The 25731-nt window shown below is 38.8% G+C and overlaps 1 protein-coding gene across 1 annotated transcript in view; it reads left to right on the forward strand.

The window, feature by feature from the left end:
* LOC140230622 (SHC-transforming protein 1-like) overlaps positions 1 to 25731 on the forward strand; it is a 115863-nt gene that overhangs the window by 49030 nt on the left and 41102 nt on the right. Inside the window, exons 6-8 of the mRNA XM_072310762.1 lie at positions 2337 to 2390; positions 13050 to 13101; positions 25098 to 25224. Of these exons, the coding sequence (XP_072166863.1) occupies positions 2337 to 2390; positions 13050 to 13101; positions 25098 to 25224 (233 nt within the window). The remainder of the gene's footprint in view (positions 1 to 2336; positions 2391 to 13049; positions 13102 to 25097; positions 25225 to 25731) is intronic.

Below are 25731 nucleotides of genomic sequence, written 5' to 3' on the forward strand. Positions count from 1 at the left end.
TCTCTTGGTTAACAAGATAATAGCCTGAGGAACTAAAATCCTTTGTGGTTTCCTTGAATAGGACCAATTACTTCTCTAACCCCCGTCTCCCAATTTGCGGCACTGCCGGCCTGCAGATTTCAAATCCACGATCATTATTAAGCGTAATGAGACATATGAATGTGACTCACTGGCCGGCTGGACACTTTTTACTCATGAGTATTAGTGTCCTCATGGCTCCTTGTCAGGTTGTGATGCCCGGTCTTAAGAAATATAATCATTCGTTGGTATAGGGATCGGCTAGCATATTTTTTTTTTTGTCATACTAAATCTATGTGTGGCTCTCATCTGCTGTTGAAAACAACTTTGATTAGTTGTAATGTCCTCGTGATTACAGATAATTGTACACTAATATTTCCATGACCTCTTATGTTTCCCATCATATTATGTTGTTGAAAGGGTAATGGCTTATAACATGTGACCATATTTTCCTGCCAAATGACTTTTATGACAGTTGTGATTCCATCAAATTGGAAATATATCAATACAAATGTTGTATGGCAGGGCTGCACACTAACCCATTTTTTTCTACTGGTCCCACCTGTCTGTCGGACCAGTAGGTATCCAGTTTTTCCATTTTTAACTGGCCAATTTCTGAAAAGTTACTGGTCCGACAGTGCTTTTTACTCGTCCTAGACTGTTGGACCTGTGCCAGCGTGCAGCATTGTATAAATGGTCATGGAGATGTACATCTCTTTTTTTTTTTAAAGGAAGTATCATTAAAAAAAAAGTTGACATTCTATTTGTTCATATTTCTCCAAAGGTTCCTACCATAGCAGCTTCATGTTACCTAAATAATGTTTTATTCTCTTCTCTGTATAACTTTGGGTGAACAATTAACTGTATCCCAGTGAAAAAGTAACAAACTGGCATTGTTATTACTTCTGGTGACAAATGACCCATTCTATGTAAAGGCCAACCATTGAATGGAACTGAATAAAAAAAGTTAGGAACTTGAGAGGGCATAAATATATTGAGAGTAAAACTCATAATGCAGAGAGTGATTTCTAAATACGGATATATAGAGAATATGCTGCCAGTAATGAACCCAGTCTTCTAGAGGGAAAAGTAGGCGTTGTGACTTAAAGGTCGTTCTTCCATTATTTTGCATTAAGACACATGCATGCTCCTCTTTTATTTAATGCCTAGTATTGAATGACCGACCCCAGTCGTTTGAATCTGTGTGTCCATTAGTGGTCTGGGTATCACGCTCGGGGCCTCAGCGGGAAATGCGATATGCACACTGACAGCCCCGGGATTTCTCCCGGTCTTGGGAGTAATTATTCCTGCCGACAGATCGTCCATATGTTGACGAATTACAGGGCTGAATTATTTAGTGACCGGTAGACACATACAGTATCTGACAGTGAGCTTCTTGCCAAAACATTGTTATGTATTGTCCTGTTTTTATACTGACCCATCAAGTCCTGGGGTAGAATGAATGCAGAAATTACTGTCTTGTCTGCAATCTGCAATTTCCGAACTCTGATACTTTTTATCGGAAGTAGATTAGTAGATAGCAGGGTCTACTGGATACGTTTATTCAATCTGCACAAAGTAAAAAGGTAACAAAGTTGCCTATTTGCCAGACAGAAATGATAACTTTATTTCTTTTTTTTAAAACTATGTTATCCATTTGAGGATCAGTTATATATTTAGCAATATTGAGGCTTTGCTGATAAATGATTGTGCTACTGAAATTACCAGTTACCAAAATGAGACCAAGACAAAGCATTTATTCTACCTGGTGAAATATTATCAATGAATGATGATAGCAATAATAATAACAATAATGATGATGATGATGATGATGATGATACTACTACTACTACTCTACTACTTCTACTTCTACTACTCCTGCTACTACTACTACTATTGCTACTATTCCTACTACTACTAATGATGATAATAATGATAATGTGATGATAATACGATGATATAATGATACTATAATCATTATAAGAATAACAACAGCAACAATAATGATAACAGAAGATACAGTGTTAAGCCACAGAATTTTTATTCTTGGACTTGATGAAATAACAAATGTTGTTTTTATTGTCTCTAGTTGTCTTTTTGAAAGAAAATTGTGTTCTTAGCACTTCAATCATCTTGTCATCTCATTTTCCTAGTTTCTGTGAAATAATATTCATCCATTTGTTCTCTTTGAAGGCCCTTTTTGAGCTGTCAAAATAATCTCTTTCTGCAACGTCTCTCTTTTTTTCCCCCCAAGATTTTACACCACAATGTCATTAATTGGCTGCAACGTTTTTGTTCTCTTGCTTCTCCTGACACAGCCCATTGCCAATCATCAGATGCAAGGTATCTCGTTCGCATCGGGCGGTGATGCAGTAAGTACCCCCCTGCCCCACCCCACCCTACCAGCTTTTGGCCACAAGAGATGGTCTCTAACGGTCTCTCACAGGTTCCCCCCCCCCCCCCCGTTATTCTTGAAATTCTTGAAGGTTGTCATAATGAGAGAGATAGAAATGGGCATTAAATTGGCAAGTGTGAAATTCTAGATCTCGTTTTTGTCCATTTGTAGAAAAAAAAGAGTGTTCCGTTACGTTTTCTGAAAGCTTGAGGCATCTTTCAGTCATTGTATCATACATAAACATTGCATTTGGTGTGTAAGTATTACATTGTGAACACAACTTAAAAGTTGTGTTAAAGCAGTGATAAAAAGTTGTGCTAAAGCAGTGCGATTTGCTTAAATATGGCAAAGGGGTTTTGAGACCAGCAACTACATAGTGGGGGATACCAGATAGAATTTATTATTTAAGGGTAGTACATGTACAGTAAAGATACATTTGAGTTTGATCAAATAGAAAAAATAGAGTGTTTTGAGTGAAATAACATTCTTTCTTTAGTGAAAGAATTTCCCTTTCCCATAGAAAGGGAAATCGTAGAAAGCATCCCCCAAAGTCATTAATTTTTTATGTGAAATCATAATACTGATATCCCTCCTAATGCCATGGAACTGGGCTAGACTTCATTCTCCCCTTGATATTTGTATTAGGGAGACCTCGGGTGATGAATTGCGGCGCAACGGGTACCACACCTGCACCTTTTAATCAGTCCCTATATATCACATGTGTACTCCAATGTCCCATCTAGCATGTGTCTTGGCAGTGATGGAGCTGAGGGATTGATACAGTTTACGTGTGAGAGAGAGCAGATCTAGTTCAGTTGAATGACTGACGCACGGGATGGCAATGATAAAACATTCAGAGGAGGCTGCCGGCCGCTATAAACAAAGGCCTTTCCTTCCAAGAATTTTCTGCAGTGTCAACTGTGAAGGGGTGAAGTAAATTAATTTCTGATGCCCGTCATTATCATCCAATCTCTGCATTCATGTTGAGAAAGAAAAAAAAAAGGAGAAAAACTTGTCAACATTAGTGGAAAGTGCCATTCAACATATGATGTTAATCTCATAGATGGCAGGATTTCTCTGGAATGACATACAATATTGTGTTTGAAGTAAAGAATTGCAGATTGATACTCGACAGGAAGGGTTTCCCATGAGTTTGATGATTGATGGTAACACATATACCGAACAGATCACAATCCTAGTACAAAATTAGCTAATCTTGAAAGTTTTTCATAATCTCCTTGTTTTTGATCCGATTTCGATTTAAAAAGAAATCCATTGTTATGCTTGTAAATTGTCTTTCTTTTTGTGAAAATCAAGTCATTTCTGGTACAGAATTGTCCTTTCAATTTCCTTCTAAAATGGGTGGCTCATTTTTATGTTTCTGTTATTCCAGCTAGGACACAGCATTTTTATCACTTCCTTCCTCATGAAAACAGCAGTGCTAGTTACACTTTTTTCTTTTCTTATCCCTTTTGTACATGCCAAATATCCACTCATTGCATGGAAGGAAACTCTTTGTAGGAGTGTGGCCAGAACAAATGCTGATATGATCAAAATAACATGAATCTTTAATGTAGAATACAAGAGGGACAGGGTACATGAACACAAGCTTGCCATTGAAACAAATTTGTCAACTGAGGTGGTGTACTGAAGATGGCCTGTTTGTGAGTCACAGCTCAGATATCAAATGTATCAAATATTCTGCATATTTTTTCAAGCTCGGGTCACAGTCTACAGATACATAGCACAACAGATAAAGTAAATATTTTCATTTCCTGAAATGACGAAATGAAGCTCGAACTTTATCTGCTTTGCTAAATTCTGTGCTTGTTTCTGTTTGATATCTGAAGTCACCAAAAAAAAAAAAAATCATGTGAAAAAATATGGGCATTCATCAAAGCCTTCTTTCCTTCTGGTCTTGGCATTTAGGGCTCTGCAACTTTGCACTTGGTGATTAATTGTCATTTGTGGCAACCACTTTTACTTTCTTTTAAGCAGTTTGGATAGGTTGATTTATATTAGTAATCTATCACTTGATTATATCTCTGCTTTAACAAGTGACAAAGGTGTGTTGTTTGGTTGTTTGTCTGTCCATCTGTCTCTTTGTCTCCCCAAGATCTTGTCATTGCACCTGGGGAAAAAGTGTTGGGTTGATTTTCTTAATACTTAGTGCAGGTATACTTCTTGAGGTGTATACATACTGATTAGATTTGGGGCTTGAATTCCTCTAAGTGAAAAGTGAAGGGAAGTTTTGATAAAGCCATTTTTGAGCAACAACTCCCGTAGGAATGTCCAGTGGCAATGTAATTTGATAGGGAGGATGTAATGCATAGAGCAGTAATTTCAGCTATAAGTGCAAAATGTTAGGGGGTAAAACAGTAGGATCATATTGAAAGTTATTTGATAAGATGCAGAAAAATAAAATGATAAATTATGTAGATGTGAAAATTGGGAATGGAAGATCAAAGTAGGTGTCAGATGTCACTAAGTTGAGGTTACAAATTGTATTTTCCAGTGCCACCTTCAGCTATGAAGGTCCTGTGGAACCCTAAATTGGTATTAAGAAGGATTACATCTGTTTGACATTTACACCTGACTGTTGAAGAGACGTAAATTAGATCTTATTAGTTCACTGCTTCAGATTCACACTGAGAACCCATGAGACTGAGGCGTGATCCACACATTTTGTTTTTAATATTTATTTATCTTATATTTGTTTATTATTATTATTTTTTTTATTTATTTATTTATTTTTTGGTTGTTGTTGTTGTTGTTTTTTTTTTTTTTTTTTTTTTTTTTTTTTTTTTTTTTACAAATCATCACCATGCACTGGATCAGTGATATTGGAAGGTGCATACACCTGTATGGAGTCAACCATAAAACAAACAAGGAAAACTAAACATTATAAGTGGCTGTTTCCTGAAAAAACAATTTTTATCATACTCTTCAAACATATCAAAAGGGGAAGTTACACTCGGGCATTGAAATGGAGATTGGTTTAGAAAGCAAGACATTCAATGTACAATGCTTTAGGTGTGATATTTCATGATATGAAATGATACCTGTTTTCAGGAGGATAATCGTTTCTCTTTAATCGAGTGAACTTCTTAACAGTATAAAATGAGCTGAAATATTCGGCTGCATGCTTTATGAATCTGATGGTATTTATCACCTGTAAAAAGATTACAGTTGGGGGGGGGGGGGAATAATGTAAATATGTACATCTCCTGCATTGTAAGATAACTGTATGACAAGTGTCTAGCCACCCCCACTGTGCAAAAACATACACTCTCTCCACTGCATTGTCAATGGGTAAATGCTTGCTGATGTTTACTCCATGTAAACTCTTATATCCCATTTATACTACAAACCTGTAAGCAAAAAGTGGGTTCTGAGGCCTCCTCAAGCCGCCTCAAACACGATGCCAGCTTGGTATAAACAGACAGAATATGAAAAAAGGAGATCCGTTCTGTTCAGGTTCTGAAATCACCTGAGGGGTGGTTTCAGAGCCTCCTCTATCAGCCTCCAAGAGCTTCTGCTGCAGTATAAACACCACAGATTCTGAGAAGCGGCATTTTTGCCGACCCGGAAGCCTTATCATTGAAGGTCATCGCCAGTTAACGTGAACAAACCGGCTGTCAAGACTGACTGCCGCTAATAAATACTGCACAACTTGCACACTTTCGTGCTCAATCACGTTTGCGGTTACATAAGAAATTCAAAAGCATGTGCTGTTTATTGGAGGGGAGGCCGATTGCCATGAAAACGGAGCTGGCCAGGGCCTTCTATGGGCAGGCGGCGCGAACAGTATAAATACACAAGCGATCACTTCTTACAAAATGGTATTTTAGACAGTTTGAGGAGGCTCCAAATTTTGGCTGCAGTGTGAACGGGATACAAGAGGTGGCTTAATGCAGGATGCTCCAGTAACAATGACTGAAGCCAGCAAAGAGGTCTGCTCCTTGAATAATTCTTCTGCACCATTAATTCCCATCCTTAGCTTGAAGGGAAGAGGATGTAATGAATAATAAAGGTCCCTTTAGAGTTCCTCTGTCATGTATTAAAATTACAGCGAAAATCCACCCAGTGTTTTTGTGGCTGTGATTAAAAAAACGTAAGTTAAACGTGTAGAAATGTAGATGTTTCAGTACATGCAGACTTTAGCTGGAAAGTAGTGGAACCTTAAAGTCTTCTCATGTTCCCAATGAGTAGCAGTGTAGCAATCTCATATGCTACAAAGATATGGCATTATATTAAATGGGTTAGTCAAATACCGGTTAGTGATTGGCTAAACACAGTCACGTGATGGAGGTACATTCGTTTTGTTCGCCCATGGGCGAACATTCTTGTTATGTTCTCCCATGGGAAAACATTTTCACGTAACAAATACCCGCGCGCACAGTGAATTTGGCTCTGCGTGAGCTAGCGCGATCGAGTGCGTTGTGCGCGTGCTGGACCTTTTTACGCTGAGCGTACCATGATATCAATAAGGTACGGTGGTACGGTTTGATGCGCCACTTTCAGAGCGTGAAATCAATTGATAATGATTGTATTTGACTAACCCATATATTATAACAGATGATGACTTTTGTTGTCGGGAACATACCAAACGTTCGACCCTCAGGGTTTGAAATGCTATTTCGGGAGGCTATAAGTCCCTCGACTTCGTCTCGGGACTTATATCCTCCCTAAATAGCATTTCAAACCCTTCGGGTGGAACATTCGGTATGTTCCCTTCCCCGCCAGTCATCATCTACAATGTATATAATGTTATTACCTCACTTTTCTCACTTCATGGTTTGTAACCAAGAAATTTGATAAAAATCATGAAAAATCATGCCTCTTGTGGATGATTCAGTAGCAGTGCCCTATTTGATGTGTCATATCTGATCATATGGAACCTGTATCATTTCTCGACCCTTCATTTGTTAAGAAATAGATAGTCATCTGTGAATTCCCCATTTATGATACAAGAACTTGGCTACCTCTGAGCCTAGCATTTCAGAGAAGCCTTTAAGAGTGAAATATTTCTGAGATGAGGAGCCTATACACATACATCATTCATAAGAGTTGCTATTCTGCTTTCACTAGTACAGAAAGTCAATGGCTGTGAATGTGAAACTGACCAAGTGTAATTGCTCGTTATGGTTTGTGAGATATAGTGCCACTTGTATCAATAAAGTCATTTTGGTTTTTCAGTGATTGTGTGAAACTCTCACACCTTTGATTATTTGCATGTGGGAAGCGGAAAGCAGGAAACTACTCATCAGCGTATGATATTAATCTGGTTTCAGGCCACTGTTTATGAATAAATGCCTTCAGTAAACCCCGGTTAAGTTTCTACACCTGCGAAAAGGAAACATTGAGATGAGAAGGAATGCTTGGGAGACAGGTATAATGGCGTTTGCCGAGTGCAGATATTTTACCAAACAGCCGTGAGAAATTCTGACATCCTGTGGGTATCAAAGTGCCACTTTCACTCACGGGCGAGATTCCTGACACCTCGGTGGTGCTGCGAGATACCGATATTGAGGATGTGGTGAGGGTGTGTGCTCTCTCCCACACACAGCGAGCTAGATGGGGAGTCGGGCCACATGGAGATAATGAGATCTGACTCTTGAGAAACATGGTTATTAACCTTCCCAGGACCATGACCTCATACTGGGATTGGGATCTCATTCATGGATAGGGATCTGTGGAAATGAAAGAGTTAAAGCCAAAACATAGTTTTTCAGAAGGGCTCAAAATTCATCTTCCACCGTTTGGAATTTGCGTGAGATACATCAAAAGGGTCAAACAAGAAAATTATCTCCCTGACGTGATATGCGAGGATAAGGAATTGCTTTGGAGTACTTAAAGATTAAAAGTATGAAATGATAATGTAGCAGACTTTTACAATGTGTTTCTGAAGCGCCCTCTCTGTTTAGTAGTTGGTAGGTAGAACATTTTTTGATGATTGATTGTATCCTAGCAGCAGTATTTCCCAACAAGCTGCATGTGATCCACTCTCGCACAGACGATCAATGGATACAACTATGGCCTGATATTTTGTCAATCATTGATAATTGATTATGAAACATTATATAGCAATCATAATTGGATATGTTCTCAGACTGCAATACTGTCGGCATGCTTTTTAGGCTAATATTTTGCATTTTTGTAGTTACCCAACTAAGATATTATTCAGAGGTGTGAAGGTTCAGGTGTGAGTTTCTTCAATTTGTCTCCCGCTACAAATTTAATTCGTAGCAGTAGATGACACATTCGAGTCCCACTGGTTCCTTTTTACCGACATGTTTGTTAATTTACAGATCAGTTGCGATCTTAACAAATTTAATTTGTAGAGGGAGACAAACTGAAGAAACTCACACCTAAAATTGTGTTGTCACGGCGTTATTTCACACATTTCTAATACGCATGCATATGTGTCAATTATAGAGCAAAAATCAAGAGTTTCTGCAGGCGTATGAGCAATCTGTTTTTCCTTTAAGCCAGTTTTGTAGATTTCAGAAACCATGACTACCACCACCACAAAAACATCAACAAAATTGTTGCATACCTTTGATTCGTTTGTTTCACAATGGCTTTTCAGAGGGTGACATACAACCTGCAAACATTTTAAGCCCCCCAATTTTGGCAATGGCATCAAAGGTACAACATTTTGATTTATTGTACACGTGTACATGAGATTCCCAATTTCTCATAGACTGTGTATGAAATCTGGTCTATCAGGTCCCTGTAGGTGACAGGTTATGTATAGTAAACAAAATATCCCCTTCCTCCCTCACCCTCCCGCACCCACCCACCCACCCACACACACACACACACACACACACACTGACTTGTTTTATGTTGGAGTTTGCGATCGATGGCACTCTTTTTTTAACAGACAAACATTCTGCCAATATTGCTGACGTCGCGTGTGATGTAATGCTGCTGTCACGGCATGCTAGTTCGATTGGGGGTTTAATGAGGGGAATTATTGGAAACAGTACACGAATGACGAAGACCACAGAAAAATGAGACACCCGCAAGCGACTGAGTAACTGAGTAATTTCTGTTTAAAAAAAGAAGATTCAACACAGAGAGTGAAAACATTGGGGTCTCAGACTCTCTGGTTACATCGCTGCGCCTACGCTGACCAGGCCGCACAAGGAAACATTCGAATGAAATCATCACAACATTGTACGTCAGAGGTCACGCATGGGTGACGTCCCCATCTGTGGCAGGCAATGAAACGTACCATATCGAAAGCCAGAGGAAAATACAGATAAATACAGGATAGTAGTTTTGTTTTGTTTTGTTGTTTGTTTTTTTCCCATGAAGAGATTTGAGGAAGATGATTGATTTTTCTTTTCTTCGTACATTGTTGCATGTCTGAAGGGAACTTTGAAGGATTTCTTCAAGACCTACCCAAGTACATAGATAACCCTAGTTTGTTTGTAAAATGAGGTTTCTCACTATTTTTTGAAAGCATATCATTATGCATGTCTAACTTTTTTTGGATAATTTATTTTGCAAAGGTATATGAAATTTGTGCTCTCATTCTAATTTTTTTTTTTCTTCTGAAAGGATAATACTGTATACGCTATAATTTTCGCGTACATAAATTTTTGCGAATTGCCGCTGTCACACATTTTCGCGAGTGGTTGAATTTGCGATTGGGGGACCAGAGAAAATATGAAGTGGCAAAGAAAGTGTGAATTTTCAACTTACTAGCAAATAAGAATGATACTAGTTATACACTGCATGAAAAAAACTTACCAAACTCTGCGAACTAGTAAGTTAGAATTCAACATTTTTGAAGTGGTTAAGTCCATCGCGCTAGATTTCCTGACAAGTGGTACGAGGGGTACGAGTACTCAATACTTTAGTATTCGTAAGTAGACGTGGACTAGCGCAACCACCCCCAGACGCTGTTAATACACTGTGCTTTGCGAATGCTATTTACAGCGACTGGGCTGTGTATACTAGTAGTTAGACGTGGACGTGCTATATGTACGTAAACAAGCTTAGCCAGTATGGTCGGTTCGGTAAGCCGTGACATGGTATACTAGTACTGAAATGTTCGTATCATCAAGGCAAGGGATTCATTTTGGAAGGTAATATTTTCGCGAGTTGTTAGTTTCGCGAATAGCTCCCGACTCGCGAAATTCGCGAAAATAAAACCCACGCGAAATATGTAGCATATACAGTATAGCCTATTTTTTTTCACAATGTGAATAAATCAATATACATGTGTACCCTTGTAAACATGCTATCAAGGATTTTTGTTATCTTTGACTCGGCAATTTATTGAGCAGGTCTCATTACACAAATTGGCAGTCAGAGCCCCATTTTTTGATTTTTAACCATCAAAAAAATATGAAAGCATTGCAATGAAGTCTCAATCATGATAAGGATAAAATTTTAGGTTACAATATGTGTCAATTCAAATTCATGAAATTCTTCCGTCGAGATATTTTCATTGCAACTGATCGACAAATTGCCCTACATCAACGTTATTTACGTAGATGTAGGGCAGTTTGTCAATCAGTTGCAATGAAAAATATGTGTCAAGTTTGTGCAAGCATACACGTATAAGAATGTAATCAGTGGATGTGCACTATCAGACCTTCAGAATATTTATAATGATTTCTCTTCTTGGTGGGGAAATTTCTTGGGATATCCGTTGGGTTTCAGAGGATTTATGATAGAGGAATATTGCGGTGAAAGAATTAACAAAATATCTCACTCCATTCTGGAGTGAAAATATGGTTTTCATGAATCGTTACCATGAAATAACAACTACTTTTATTATAAAAGTCTTGATTTTTTTTTAATTAATGAAAAAAATTCCCATACTTCCACCGATACGTTTCGTTCATTTGTCTGCATTTAATAATGAATCGGTATGCGTGTTTTGGTCAACCTCCCCTTCAAATGCTGTGGGGATTCAAAGATTGTCCTGGCATGTTAATGAATGCAAGCTATCTTTTGATTTGGCCACTTAGAGAACCAAGTTTTTCAGATGCTTTGAGGAAATAAAGAAGGGAGAATATGGTGCAGAACAAGCTTTTTTTCAGCATAATAAGAGTCTTTTATGCCCGACACGATATGTACAGTATACATGTATGTCAAATTGAGGCCATATCAGAACTACGTCTGGTGCATGCGTATTACCATTCATATCAACAAGGATAAGTATCGCCGTTATCAAGATTCATACAGCTCGATAATTGGCGCTGTTGGGAATGTCGAGTGCTGACAAAACATATCGTGCTTCCGTTTGCGTAATTGAGGACGTATCCTCTCATTTTCTTGGTAGACCTTTGGTGGACGGGGGTTAGTGGGCAGCTGTAACGTCAGTCCCCTCATGTAAACATTAGAGACCTACGTGGGTTGATAACCAACCTTCCTGTCAGGAGTGCGTTGGGTCTCGATTATCTTGAATGGCAAACAGATGTAAATGTTTATTCCGCCTTCTTTTCATCTGCAAAGTGCACTGCATGGTGGGGGGGGGGGGGGGGGGAGGGGAGGGTGGACAAAAACTGGCTTTCACCATCCATTTTTTTTGGGGGGGGGTGGGGCTTGTTCTTCATATATTGGGCAAATGGTAGATGTGTGTTATACCACTTCAAAACCTAGTATGTAGATATACAATTGCTGAAAGAACCTCTAGACATACAACTTATACAAAGAGTATACTCTCTGATAAGGATCATCTATAAAGGAAGCGTTAGGTAAAATTATATTCCAGTGTTGAAAACAGTTTTATTGATATTCCATGAAATACCCCCCAAAAAACAAACAAACAAACAAACTGTAAATTAACACTTCCACCTATCAAGATATATTTTATGCATTTAACTCTGTATGTACAAAGAATTATAATTTTCTGATTGTATTTGCATTATTACTATTACAGTAGATAGTACTATTATATTTATATGTATGCATCATGCCTTTTATGTACAATTGTGAGCAATTCAGCAATTTCATTGCTGCAAGTCACAATTTCAATAAACCATGAATGGTAATAATTAAAAAAAGCTAACTTTTAAGCAGTCATCGTACATGTGCATGTTGGCCACTAAACTCCATTTTAAGAAAAATTAGTGAGCTGGGTCTGCATAACCTTTATTTGGCATTTACTGTGGTACATCTAGGAACTGCTTACTTTCAGATGATTGAAAAAGTAATTAAGCATATCATGTTTAATTCAATCATGATTCATGTTGGTCACAGCCTCCATAACATTTTCTTTGGCCACCACTTTAAATGGAATAGTTTGCACTAGTTTACAAAACAGTAGACATTTTCTACAAAGTGCAATATCTGCTGTAATATCTGTTATTGTTTTGTGTCATTTGCATCATTACACATTTAAGATTTTGAATCACTTGAATCAATAAGCATTTATGATTTCATCATTTGGATGTTGTCATCTTTAATATGGAATTGAAGTGCTCTGGTGACTCATAAGTTTGATGTATTATTACAAAAGTTTTATCTGGTTTCATTACAGAGTGTAATTATGATGTTACATTCTCGGTCTTTACATAAATACTGTAGTGCACTTGTCATTAAATCAGCTGGTCATATTTTTATCTCTTTTCTTTTTCTCTTTATCTCTGCCCCCTTCCTACATCTGCAGGAAACACAGAACTATGTGGCGTACGTGGCGAAGGATCCGGTCAATGGCAGAGGTAATTAGAATTACTTGCATTCTTTTTAAAAAGATCTGAATAGTGTTCGTGATCATCTATCTAATGTGATAATACCACCCTCCACTCTACATTGTGTACATCAAATTATACATTATGTGCCATTGTTGTGGTACTGCTGTTAACCCGCTGAGGACGAGTCCAATGTGTACTTGGGCAGGTGTTTATGGGAAATGCGTGTCATAGCAAAATCAATCAGTCCTCCAACAGGTTAAAGCACAGAGAATTTGAGACCTCCACATAGCTGAAACAAGACTCTTTCGTTTGCGCAAAACGCAAACAAACGAGCAAACATACATGAAGACGCATAAGCAACAAAAACACGAAGAGCCATTGATGTTTTTACAAGTGTTGTGTGTCATTCTTTTTTTTTTGTGGGGGAAATATTCTGTATTGCATAAAGTCCCATATAGTGAAATTTTATGTAGCAGTTTCATCCAAATAGATCTATTCTGCCATTATATCAAAGTTTATGTACTTTGCTGCACTCAAAACTGGAGTGTTTGTGTTTTTAATTTCCACTTGCTAAAGTATGCATATGCTAATTCACTCCTTTTTATGTCATCTTTGCTCTGTCCATCAAATATAAGTTGAAGAATTTTGTCATGAAACCTTTTATGTTGTTAGTAGGATGAAAGGTCTGTTCAATTTGACTAGAAATAAAAAATACCTGCCCACACTCTCTCTTCATTAAGAGAAGTATTATATATAACATGGTTAAAGGAATGTTTCAGAATGAAATAATTTGTGTGGTCAGCATCATAACATCGGCACTCATCACACACGCTTCACCAGTGATCTTAGTGTCACACATATACAGCAGCACTGCACTATACATCACCAGTCCATAGAAGACATAAAATAGATAATCATTGGACAAGTCTAGGGATTAAACTGTTTTCATTCTTGATTTCTGTTCAAAATTGTAATAACATGTTGCTAGTAGTATTGTAATTGCAGTGAAAAAAAAATTGTCGTGAGTTGGCTGAATTGGCGTTGGGATCACTATTGCTGACTGCTATAACTAGGCCATGATGATGGCAATATGTAACTCTACATCTTACGAACATGAGATGGCGCTACACAAGGTCGTATAACCTAGGGTATGACGGTACTTGGGGTATGGCATGGTGCATCATTTGGTAGATTTGATAGCCTATATTTGACTTTAGCGAAGGGCCTTGTACAGTCAATGATTTAGCAAGAGGAATCTGTCTCAGTAGGAATTGATTAATGTCCAAAACTCTGGCCTGAATGCATCGAGTCCATGTCCACCCTCATCACATAAGGGTCCAGTATATCAACGCACTTGTGTTCAGCATACAAGTAGCCACTGAGCTGCAGTGAACACCATTAATCAAAATGCAACTCTTCATCCAACAGTGCCAAGACTTGAAAGGTCAGAAAGGTGGATTTCAGCACCCCACGTTGATGGAAAATTCCACCTGTTGTTGCCTCGTCCAAGAATAGGCCCAATCAGAAAATAGTACATAGTCCTTAGAGATGCAAATAGGACAACATTTCCCCCCCCCCTCCCCCCCCCCCCCCCCCCCGCGTGAGAGGGGGGGGGGGAGGGGGGAAGGATGTTGTAGGCTAGTTAGTAAAATGGCAGTTCTCAATGGTGCATTATGATTGAGTCACACAGAGCATTTGTAAAGCAACATACGGCTATAATTACTCATAATGTCAGAGTCTGGTTTGTGTCATGTGGGGGTGGGAAGACAAAATTGCAAACTTTGGGTCACTTTCTTGACTAGAAAAACATTTTGCTCTCTGGTTCGTTTTAATAAATGGTGCCAAATAGTCATTTCTTTTACATATTACAAAAAGCTGATCAACTGCAGTGCTTCTTTGAAATAATGCTTACAGTGTGACTGCAGATTTGTGCAGACAAAATAGGACTTTGCCAGTAAGTGATAATCATACCCAAGAAGATGATAGGAGGTAATCATTGCACGAATGTCAGTGCACCATCACATGTTTATGAGTCACGAGAAGAAATACACCTCCAGTTAATTGCGGTTGGAATATGATCTTCTCCTCCACATATTATGTGATCGCAGGCGAATATGGTCAGCGATCCCAACGTCGTTTTCACCCGGCTGTTTTGTAACCTCAGCGTTTTTTCAGCAGGGGTTACTTGGTTACCCGGGAAGTGGTGCAGTTCTGACAGTCGCCGCACGTGGCAGGCCCGGTGAGCCAAAGTTGGTGTGGTTGGCTATGGGAACGCACTGCCACACAGGTGAAGAATCCTAAGAGATCAATCTGGTGTGGACAGGGGGTGGAAAATCCATTGGGCTTATTTCCGCTAGCAGCCCCGTCTGGAATATGTGGAGACGATGGTTGTTACATGGGGGATTATTCAGGGACAGGCCCCTGGCCACTGGAGAAGGAGGCTCAGACATGGTTCATGACCCCCCTCCCCCTGCCCCTCCCCTGCCCCTCCCCCTAACCCTCCCCACCTGGTCCATGGAAGAAGATAGACGTATGTGTCACATGTCTGCATGATGTGTGCCAGTGATGGCCTCTGTGTCAGAGAATACATTGTAAGTCATGCCTTGTGAAATGGAGCTGCAAATAGTCATGCAGAAAAGCTAGACATATGAGTGATATTCCTCCACCCCCCCCCAAAAAAAAAAACAAACAAAAAACCCAAAAACATATATATGAAGAGTTTGTTCGCAAAAACTGATAAGTCCATTTTTGAAGATTTTGAAGTGCGGTCTCTGTCATAACATACAAAATAATACCTTTTAAATGATATATTGTTTACTACATATAAAGGTACATTTTTGAAGTTATGGTCAAAAGAAGCAAGAATTTTATTATTCTCTTTATTTTTCTTGACCTTTCATCGCAAATATCTCCATTTGGCAAATATTGACTTATCGGTTTTTGCGAACAAACTCTTCATATGTATATGTATATTTTTTTTCCTTGTATACATATACACGTATATATATATATATATATATATATATATATATATATATATCCCTAGTTGGCACCTTAGGGAGACATATTGGGGGGAAGTGTCTTCATTAGGGAGACAACTGGTCATTAAGGAGACAATTTTCGTGTCTCCATTGCGTAAACTGCCATTGAACATGTAATAATAAATTTGCATATAAAACAAATGGAAATGTCTTCCAAATGACCCATCTAGGAGTATATATATATATATATATATATATATATATATATATATATATGTATGTATGTATGTATGTATATACACATGACATTATACAAGTATACTCCCAACCCAACAACAGCTAAACAAAAACACAAGCATCAATGAAAGTTAAAGAAACATGCAACAACAATGGCGTGCTTCCTTGAATTCAATGTAAGCCCCCATTTGAGTAAATTGATTTCAAGGTTTGTAACTTGTAGCGATCTAAACTTGATGTGAAGTGGCCCCTTGACATCAAGACAAGAATGTATAGCTGCCACGTGTGCAAAGTGAAACATCATAGTTTGATAGAGAGAGAAAAAAGAGAGAGAGAGAGAGATAGAAAAATAAACAAAATAATGAAAGGGGGTAGAATGGGGAACTTGTTGAAAACTTAACATGTCAAGGCACAGTTATGATTCTGAAGTAATATTCACATATTATAAATTAGGAAATATTGCAGAAATCTAGTTCCAATGGCATTTGCCATCTAAGAACTCTGTCTCAGTAGTTCTCTACATTAATACAATTTACAATGTAGCTTACGTTTGGGATATGTAAACAGACATGCTTGGGTAGTTAAAGAAAGGGAGTGCTTGTTTACGGCTTGTATCACTCCATGGGTGTGGGTGTGTGTGTGTATTTGTGTGTGTGTGTATTTGTATGGAATGTTTGGTTTCCGTGGATGCAAAATAAGTATAACAAGAACATTTCTCATGCATGGAAGAATATGCCTCTTAGATACAGTTGTAGTGGTGGAAGTATCTGAATGTAGTGAAGTAGCAGCAGGCTTTGATGCTGCCGTATTAAAGCCGAGTGCATGGTGTTTACATCATAAACACGATCTCTAGTGATGCTGGTATGGCTAACTATGTAGTTCAGGGATGATATTTTACGAGAGTTCATCCAGACATTATAGCTGCACAGGAGTTTACAGAAGAAACCATAACCCATAGAATTTTGAAGTAAGGGGGAGGAAGGGGATACAGTATGGTTTATAAAACAAACAAACAAAACAAAAACCTTCTGCAAGTAATGTTTGTTGCTTTGGCTTGATTGTTGAGCTTTTTCCAAAGTCATGGTGGAATGACCCACAAAGATATGTCTCCTTTTATACTGTCAGAGCTGTGTGGCAAATGTTTCATGTATTTTGCTGCATTTTAATTTTTTTTAGACTTTCACAAGTCGACTGATTTTTTAAAAGTTTTTTGGAGAATTAATTACAATGGCAATTGAATTAATACAGTAATATGTTGTCATCCAGGTTGGAAGATGGCTATTAAGCTTTCCTTTGAAAAGGGATGATATTTATTCTTCATTCCTCCTAGAACTATTGTCCCCATGGTGGGAAATAACAGCTGATTTTTTTTTTTTTTTTTAATATGTTCACAAAAAGAATGCCATACATAGTATTTTGTCATATTCATTTACAAATCGTCAGTATACAAATATTGACTGCTCATGAGGATGATGGTGGAAATTATCATTCCCGAGGTGCTTTTCATACCGACACTTCTATCACCCCGAGGCGTTAGCCGAGGGGTGATGGAAGGGTCGGTATGAAAAGCACCGAGGGAGTGATAAATTTCCACCACCATCCGAATACAGAGCAGTTAATATTTGTTTTATATACCTCATCAAGATCTAACGTTAGGGCTAGGTAAATACGAAGTAAATTCTAAATGTTTAGGCCTAGCCCTAAAATCAGGCCACAACGCTCGCTTGCATGGTTTTCGTGCATTTCGTAGACTAGCCAGTACGCATGGTACTCACGGTTAGTGTTCTAGTCACACGGCCGGCCTACGGCGAGCTCCTGCATAAAATCTTGGCAGAAGATTACATATGCATCCAGTTTCCCATCGCTCGTGTTTTCGATATTTCAATATTTCCAACATGCTGAGATTTGTCTCTACTTCGGGATCCGAAGAAATCCTAAAGACAAAGTTTACGATCTTTGATTCAACTGTACGGAGGAGCGCTCGATAACCATGCCATGTTGAAACATGCCTGCTGTGCGCCAGTGGGATGATTGTGCATGTGTTGTACGATGCGCGTAGTGAACGTCCTTGGAGGGGCCGGGGATGCGGACACCGCGCGCGAAGTTTAGTGTACTTGTTATGTGTACAAAAGTCGCGGAGGGTTTACAAATTCTATCACGAGGGTTTTGACTTACTATCACTAGGGTTTTGCCTTTCTATCACGAGGGTTTTGCCTTTCTATCACTCACATGAAAACCCTAAGACAAGATAGACGGGACTACACCTTGTCACGTGATATACTTTTGACCAATCAGAGATACGAATCTCACTTATGAGGTATATAATAAGTTATACTGTGCTGTGGCCTATCTCTTATTCTCATAATCAAAATCAGTAGTGGTCAGTAGAAAGAGATTTGAGGGCATTTTGTGTGTGTGTTTTACAACTTACAGTGTAGCGGGCAAACAAGAAGAATCTGTTATATCAGTTTTTGTGTTTGTGTCTTCTATCAATGCTGTAGATATGCAGGTATGTAGGTAGACAAATAAAAAGATAGATATAACAATGTAGAATCATAGACAGAAAGATAGGTAGATGGATAGACATATAGATAGGTAGAAAAGTAGATGGATGGAAGTAAAACCTGATGATTAAGTAGATACATTGTATAAAGACAGGTGGATAGTATACATAGGTAGATAGATAACTTGAAAGAATATGATGGAGAGAGAGAAAAGAAAAAGATAGAAAGAAAGAAAGAAAGAAAGAAAGAATCAGGAAGAGATAGAGGGAGAGAGTATATGAGATTGAGGTTGAAGAGTGATATGGATGTACCCCTTGGAACATGGGCACCACTCCTGTCTGGAAGATATCCAGGTATGTGTAACATTCAAATGACCATGATGTGCTCAAAAGTAACTTGACTCAATTCCAGGTCACAGGTAACTTGACCTAGTTCTGTGCTCTGGCAAAATGTTTCAGGGGTCCTGCAAAGTTTATGATGCATAAAGACATACAATGTAACACGGGTAAAGTGTGTGTATGTCCTTAAACCTGAAATATTGAAACCTAAAACCTTGGACCCCTGATCAAGACAAAACTATGGAATTACTGAAGCTTGATTATGTATATATTATTCATGCCGTGCCAGATATAAACTGTTCATGTATCCATTCAAAGATTTTATAGATACTTTTGAGAAAGTTTTCATGTTCTTTTTTTCTTTTCTTTTTTTGAACACTCCTTACATACCGGTAAATATTATTGCTTTCATATTGCTGGGATGTAATGCCTCATAGTACTGAAGAAATCACATTCTCTTCGCTTAGGGGTTCCTCTTTAAAAACAAAACAAAACTAAACAAAACAAAGAAACGAACAAAAACTTTCTGTATAATAACCCATTTCCCCACAAGATTTTAGAAACTCTGCTGACTTTGCACATACTTCCACCAGGGTTCAGCTTTGAGACAGGTTAAGAAACAAACTATTCAACCTTTAACGAAGAAACTATTCAGTCTTTAACTTAAAAAAAAAATGTACAGCGTAAAGCTGATAAACCATTCAGTCCTGTAAGTGAGAAACTAATGAGAGGTAGGACCCTGTCTACACCTGTCACCCATTTGAGGACACGGGAATGATGATTGTGCCTCTACTGATACACTCCTTATACTGACAGTAAGATACTGGTATCTGTTACTATAAAGACAAGGATGAATGATGTATACGTGACAAGGAGGTAGTGATAAGACAATCATACCCAGCTGAAAATTTGCCTGGTATTTCTAAATTTCTTGTGTCTGCTTTCATCACAAAGCAAAACTGCTTCATATGATTTTGACATGAGTAAAGTTTTGGTTCATAATCCATATGCTTGATATTGTGTACAAATCCCTTTTTAATATAGCTGGTGGGTAGATATGAATGGTAGGATAACTTCAATGCATTCAGCCCACCAACAAGCATATTAACATTGACCAAAGTCCCATGCTTTGAATGCTTTTACCGGCACAGATCTTCTTATCGAACTGCTGCGGCAGTTTTACTAACAAACACAGCAAGCATTTACATGGAAAAATTGCATTATTCCTTTGGAGTTACACTTCCTCAAGCAATGTGTTCAGGCTCTATCAAAGTTCATTCTTGTGATTTGTACATGTACTGTCAAACCTGTCTATAGCGGCCACCCAAGGGAGACAGAAAAAGTGGCCGTTATAGACAGGTGGCCGCTATAGACAGGTAATCCAACTTTGTGTGCATTGCTTACATGTACATGTATCATCGTTGTATCCTTACATGTACATGTACAGTGTATGTGTGTGCGTATGCATACACCGTGTTTCATGCATTTAACCATGCCGGTGTATATGATATTGTTGCACAGTAGCATGTTTATTGTCGTGAAGAATCGTGCATTATTATGACTGAATGAGGGATGAATGCAGCGGTGGCGATCACTGAACATTGCTCGCACGGCTACCAAACAGAAAAATACGCTGAATTATCGGCTTGGCTACGGCTCCATTGGGTTTTTGGCCGCTATAGACAGGTTAATATCTCCCGCGGGAAACAAAATTTGTGGCCGCTGGCCGCGTTAGAGAGGTGGCCGCTATACACAGGGTCTTTAACAGGGCTTTTCTCTCGGGGGGATTTTGCAGTGGCCGCTATAGACAGGTGGCCGCTATAGACAGGTGGCCGCTAAGGCAGGTGTGACTGTAGTATGATCCTGCATTGTACAATGTACTTCCCCAGTTTGCTATTACTTAACCCACAGAGTATAACTACATCTATGTTTACATTTGTGCGAGGGGAAATTTTATCCCTATGCCCAGAAACACAGAATGGAATTGACGAATGTGAATTCTGGTCATGTTGCTAGTGGCGTGTGAAGATGTATTTTTAGCTGGGTGACAATGTGGAAATATTCAGGTCATGCAAGGGGGTGGGAAATTTGACATTGTTATGCATGGTTGGACCGACCTGTTTGTGAATACATCATAGTGACATTAGGCCTACAGTACAGTGAATATCACAACTACTGATGGAATGTGAAATGCCCATATGCTACAAGTGCACCCTGTTCAGGAGAAGAAATGATAGTGGAAATTGCCAGAGTGAACCTACATTGTAAGAACCTTGTCTCAGTAGGAAATGCCAGCTACTGTATACGCCATATATTTCGCGAGTCTAAATTTTCACGAATCGGGACTGCCCGACATTTTCACGAGTGGTTAAATTTGTGATTGTGGAGTCCTGTACCGAACGGAGAAATGTATATGGGTACGTCACATTCATATCGGCACTAGAGTCAATATTTTTGCGTGTTTTTGATTTTGCGAAATCCGCGAAAATAAAAACGTAGCGAAATATTCTGCGTACACAGTACAATGTATATTTTGTTTTTATTTTTAAGTTTACAGAACAGCACTGAGTTCCTTTACATATGGGACTGTCTTGTCTATATCTACAATATTATTCCATCACAGGATTTGGTACCTGTTGGTATTTATGTTAACAGCCAAGAAGGTGGTATGGAATAGAGTTTAGATATTTTGATGTGAATGGGGCCTTGCTATGGAGAGATAAGGACGAGTGGTGCATCCAGGCATGACATTGGGGCACTCACCTCTTTATCTCCCTCTTCATTCCCGATTTGAAATGATACCTTGCGTGATGGATATTGATAAGCGCAACCGAGACTGGGATGCCGACTGTGACGTCCAGAACGCGGAGGGGATGGGACGGGTCACATGGAGTCAACAAACCGTGTCGCATTGCGTAGACAGAATGCCAGTGGATAAGATAGAAGTTTACCCAGGGATGTGTAGCACATGATAGCTTGCACATACACTTGTACAATGTACAACCCTTGCCTCTTTCATGTATACAGCATGCACATAAAATTGTAGTTGCAGTGCACAATATTAATAGCCCCCTTTACAAATGTATCTAAGGATTCTAATTATTCGTTCTGTCAATAGTAATTGGAACTACTGTGCAGACCTTTGACCTTGACAGGAAAAAAGCTGCAAGTCAGTCTTGCCAGGCAGGCAGGGACATTGTTTTAAGGCAACATTGTGCAATATGAATGACATGATGATGTGCTGTTTGATTAGTTTGAATGTGTGATGATTGTAAAACATGAATTTACGCTGAATTCGTGGTACAGTCAACAGTGTTTGACCGTAATGGCAACGACTGTTCCTGGTCATACAGCAGGCTGTGCTACAACTGATTTTCCACTATATCAAGCATGTATATTGTGTTCAAGAAACATGTTTGTTAGTTTGTTTTTTCCAATGGGAGTATGTTTGGATACAGTGAGATTTCAAGCTAGCAAATATTATTTGATAGGAGCAGTGTCACCCTATTAACAAAGTGTTTCACCTGTGTCTGTGGCCAAGGCTACAATGTTATCTCATGAAGTAAGAAGAATCAAATGTATTGCAGTAGGAATGTAGGTACACATACACAGCATGTTTAAAAGTTAATCATGTTGCTTGTTGTCATAGTCCATCAACTGGTCTGTGACACTGTAGGCATTTGCAATCCATAGAATGTCCACAACATCAGATGAGGAGATGTATATGTAAGAAGTATGAAGAAATGGCTACATCTGTTTCCCATATTGGGGTCCCCGTCCCATAGAAACAGATAGAGAGAGAGAGAGAGAGGTAGTAGATACCACAGCAGCAGCGGACAGACGCATCATTAAATGGCATCAATGTCAGAGGGTCGACTGCCATGACAAATCCCAAGCTGACATTAATTGGGCGTCAGATCCCGGATCGACCACGATAGTCTGCAATCAGAGAAGTGTAGGATGCATCTGACACCGGAACGGTAATGTCAGACCGTGGGCAGAATGCATCCCATGGAGAGTGATTATGAGCAGACAGGCACGAAACAAGTTTGATGCGGGTCTGGCCTGGGACTCGACAAGAGATTATTAAGGAAGTAAATTTTTCGGTAATAAAGGAAGAGCCATTACGGTGTATCGTGTAACACACCAGGTGCTTGGAGATCCTTGGGGGAGAGCGATAATTCATTTTCGGTAATGAAACTGATATGGTCTGTTTCACCACAAAGCAGCCTCATTTAACGTTTTGAACGACACTGATGGCCTAGTTTTATAGTGCTGATCTTTCTATGGTGCTGGTATTGTCATTATCCCACTGTTTCCAGATACCTCTTTTTTTTTTTGGGGGGGGGGGGGGACACATTGATATCAAGAGGAACATTCTATGTAAAATACCTCTTCCAGCGACATTTTTTTAAAGCCAAGTAGGATTCAAATGCTGGATCAAATGTTTTTGAGTGTTTGTGTGTGTGTGTGTGTGTGTGTGTGTGTGTGTGTGTGTGTGACCATGTTTGTATAGATCTGCTGTGTTGATAGATCAAATGCCTGTATCAAAATAAATGAAAAATATGAATTATGTAGGGGTATGTAGGAATCAGCTTCATGAGCTGAAAGTGGTTTTTGCCTCAGTAGATTTCATTGCAAAGATTTTTGTGACCACAGAATTTGTTGCATATCTTCAGAGGACAATTTTTACTCTTAGTCAGTTGACAAAAGGATTAGAATACATTGATTTTCTCATTTTTTTTTGCAGCAGATCAAGTAGCCTCCTATTCTATAGATATATTCTTCAAGAAAATGATGTTTTTTTTTTAATTGTCAAGTCGTGGATGATTTAGATTTTGCTTGATTGTTTTTATAGTGTCATTTTGCCCCGATGGCTAAAAGAAATCTTTGCTAATCATCACAAGAATTTAGAGGTACAGGGTTTCAGTTTTACTATTCATTTGTGTTGCAGCCTGTTTCTCCAAACTTGATTTAAATCATGCGACATCTTTTGCACAAACAACTTGATACTGAGACGGTTAATGCTGCAAAATCTTTTACATGGTTCCATTAGAGCTCCCCAACATCTGTGATTGTGGTTTGGAGAAATGAAGGTCGCATGATGCAGTGGGCATAGATAGATGCCTAGCACAGTGCATCGGAGACTTCTTTGAATCCTGTTTCTAATTATGACAGATGTTGGACCTTCTCATGTTTTTGTTTTTGTTTTGACTGGAGTGTTTGTTGCATGAACGAGGTATGCAGAGCTTGCCTTGAAGAAGACCTTTATCATTCCTTTATTGCTTGATCATGAGAACTGGAATAGGCATGGTATGTCAGGAATGAACTTCTTCTTGGTGTATCACCTGAAAAGAAAAAAATAGGAACAAAACTTTCCCCATCTCCTTGGATGTAATAGGAAGTAGTTAATAGTGATAAACAGGGAATACAACTTCCTTTCATGATTGTACCAAGGGCAAAGTAGCTTTAGGATTCAATGTTTTGCTTTGTAATAGGCATTAACTGTAGATGAAAATTGAGCAAAAACAATGGGGGTGGGGGGTTCCATCATGATTCGAACCCGAAACCTCCAGATTGCTAGACTGATGTCATACCCACTGATCTACGGAAGGCCCTAGTGTGGTGCTAGTCCCAGAAACTCCTTAATTCTCAATGCCTGTGTGTGGTCGGAAACTTACATATACCTCACATAAACCTGAAGGATCGATTATCATCCACCAAGAGGTGATGTACACTGTACTTTTGTGAATAAGTGGAGTTGAGAGACAGCTCCCTCATTAGAATGGGGGACAATTTGGGATGACAATTTCTCATTACACAGTCCACACCCCATTTCTCTGTGTATGTGTATTGAGGAACTTTCTTTTTACCATGTACAGCTGTAGATGTGCATATTACTGTTTATATGAGTGAATGAACATTTCTTTTGCCTTTCTCTTTGCTCTCCATGAACTTTGCAGCGTGCCATGTGTTGGAGTGTCTGGCTGGCCTGGCACAAGATGTCATCACCACTGTGGGGCAGGCCTTTGAAATCAGATTCAAGGACTATCTGAGGAATCCACCACCAGTCTTTGTATCAGAAGACAGGTATACCTCACAGCTGTAACTCAATGGAGAAGATGGTTACTAAGTAGTTTGAAATAGTCCCCCCCAAAAAAAAAATTCTCTGAAGGGTAGGATACAGAGTAACTTTGAATGTAATAAAGGACAGCAAATGTGGAGAAAGTGCAGTTCGTGCTGTACATGTAAATTGTTAAATCATTCATTTTGCAATGTCTCGAGGAATAATTTTCGAGATAGATATAATGTGGTGTGTTCTCAGACACCTTCCCAAAATTTTTATGTTGAAAAAAATTCCCAATTATTTTCCTTGTATGTGTGTGTGTTGTCATTCCTTCACTGTAGGAAAAGAGGTATGACAGAAAGAGTGATTTTTTGTGGTTCTTTTTAATGGCCAGGAGTGGTATTTTCATGTTTTGATTAAGTGTGTGATTAACTTTGTAACTGAAGCAGGAAGTTAATAACCCCTGAATCTTGCGCATAATTGGTGTTCTGAGGACTTTAATTATATTCTTTAAAAATGATAAAATTCCG

This window comes from Diadema setosum, chromosome 7, assembly GCF_964275005.1.
Source record: "Diadema setosum chromosome 7, eeDiaSeto1, whole genome shotgun sequence".
NCBI lineage: Eukaryota > Metazoa > Echinodermata > Echinoidea > Diadematoida > Diadematidae > Diadema > Diadema setosum.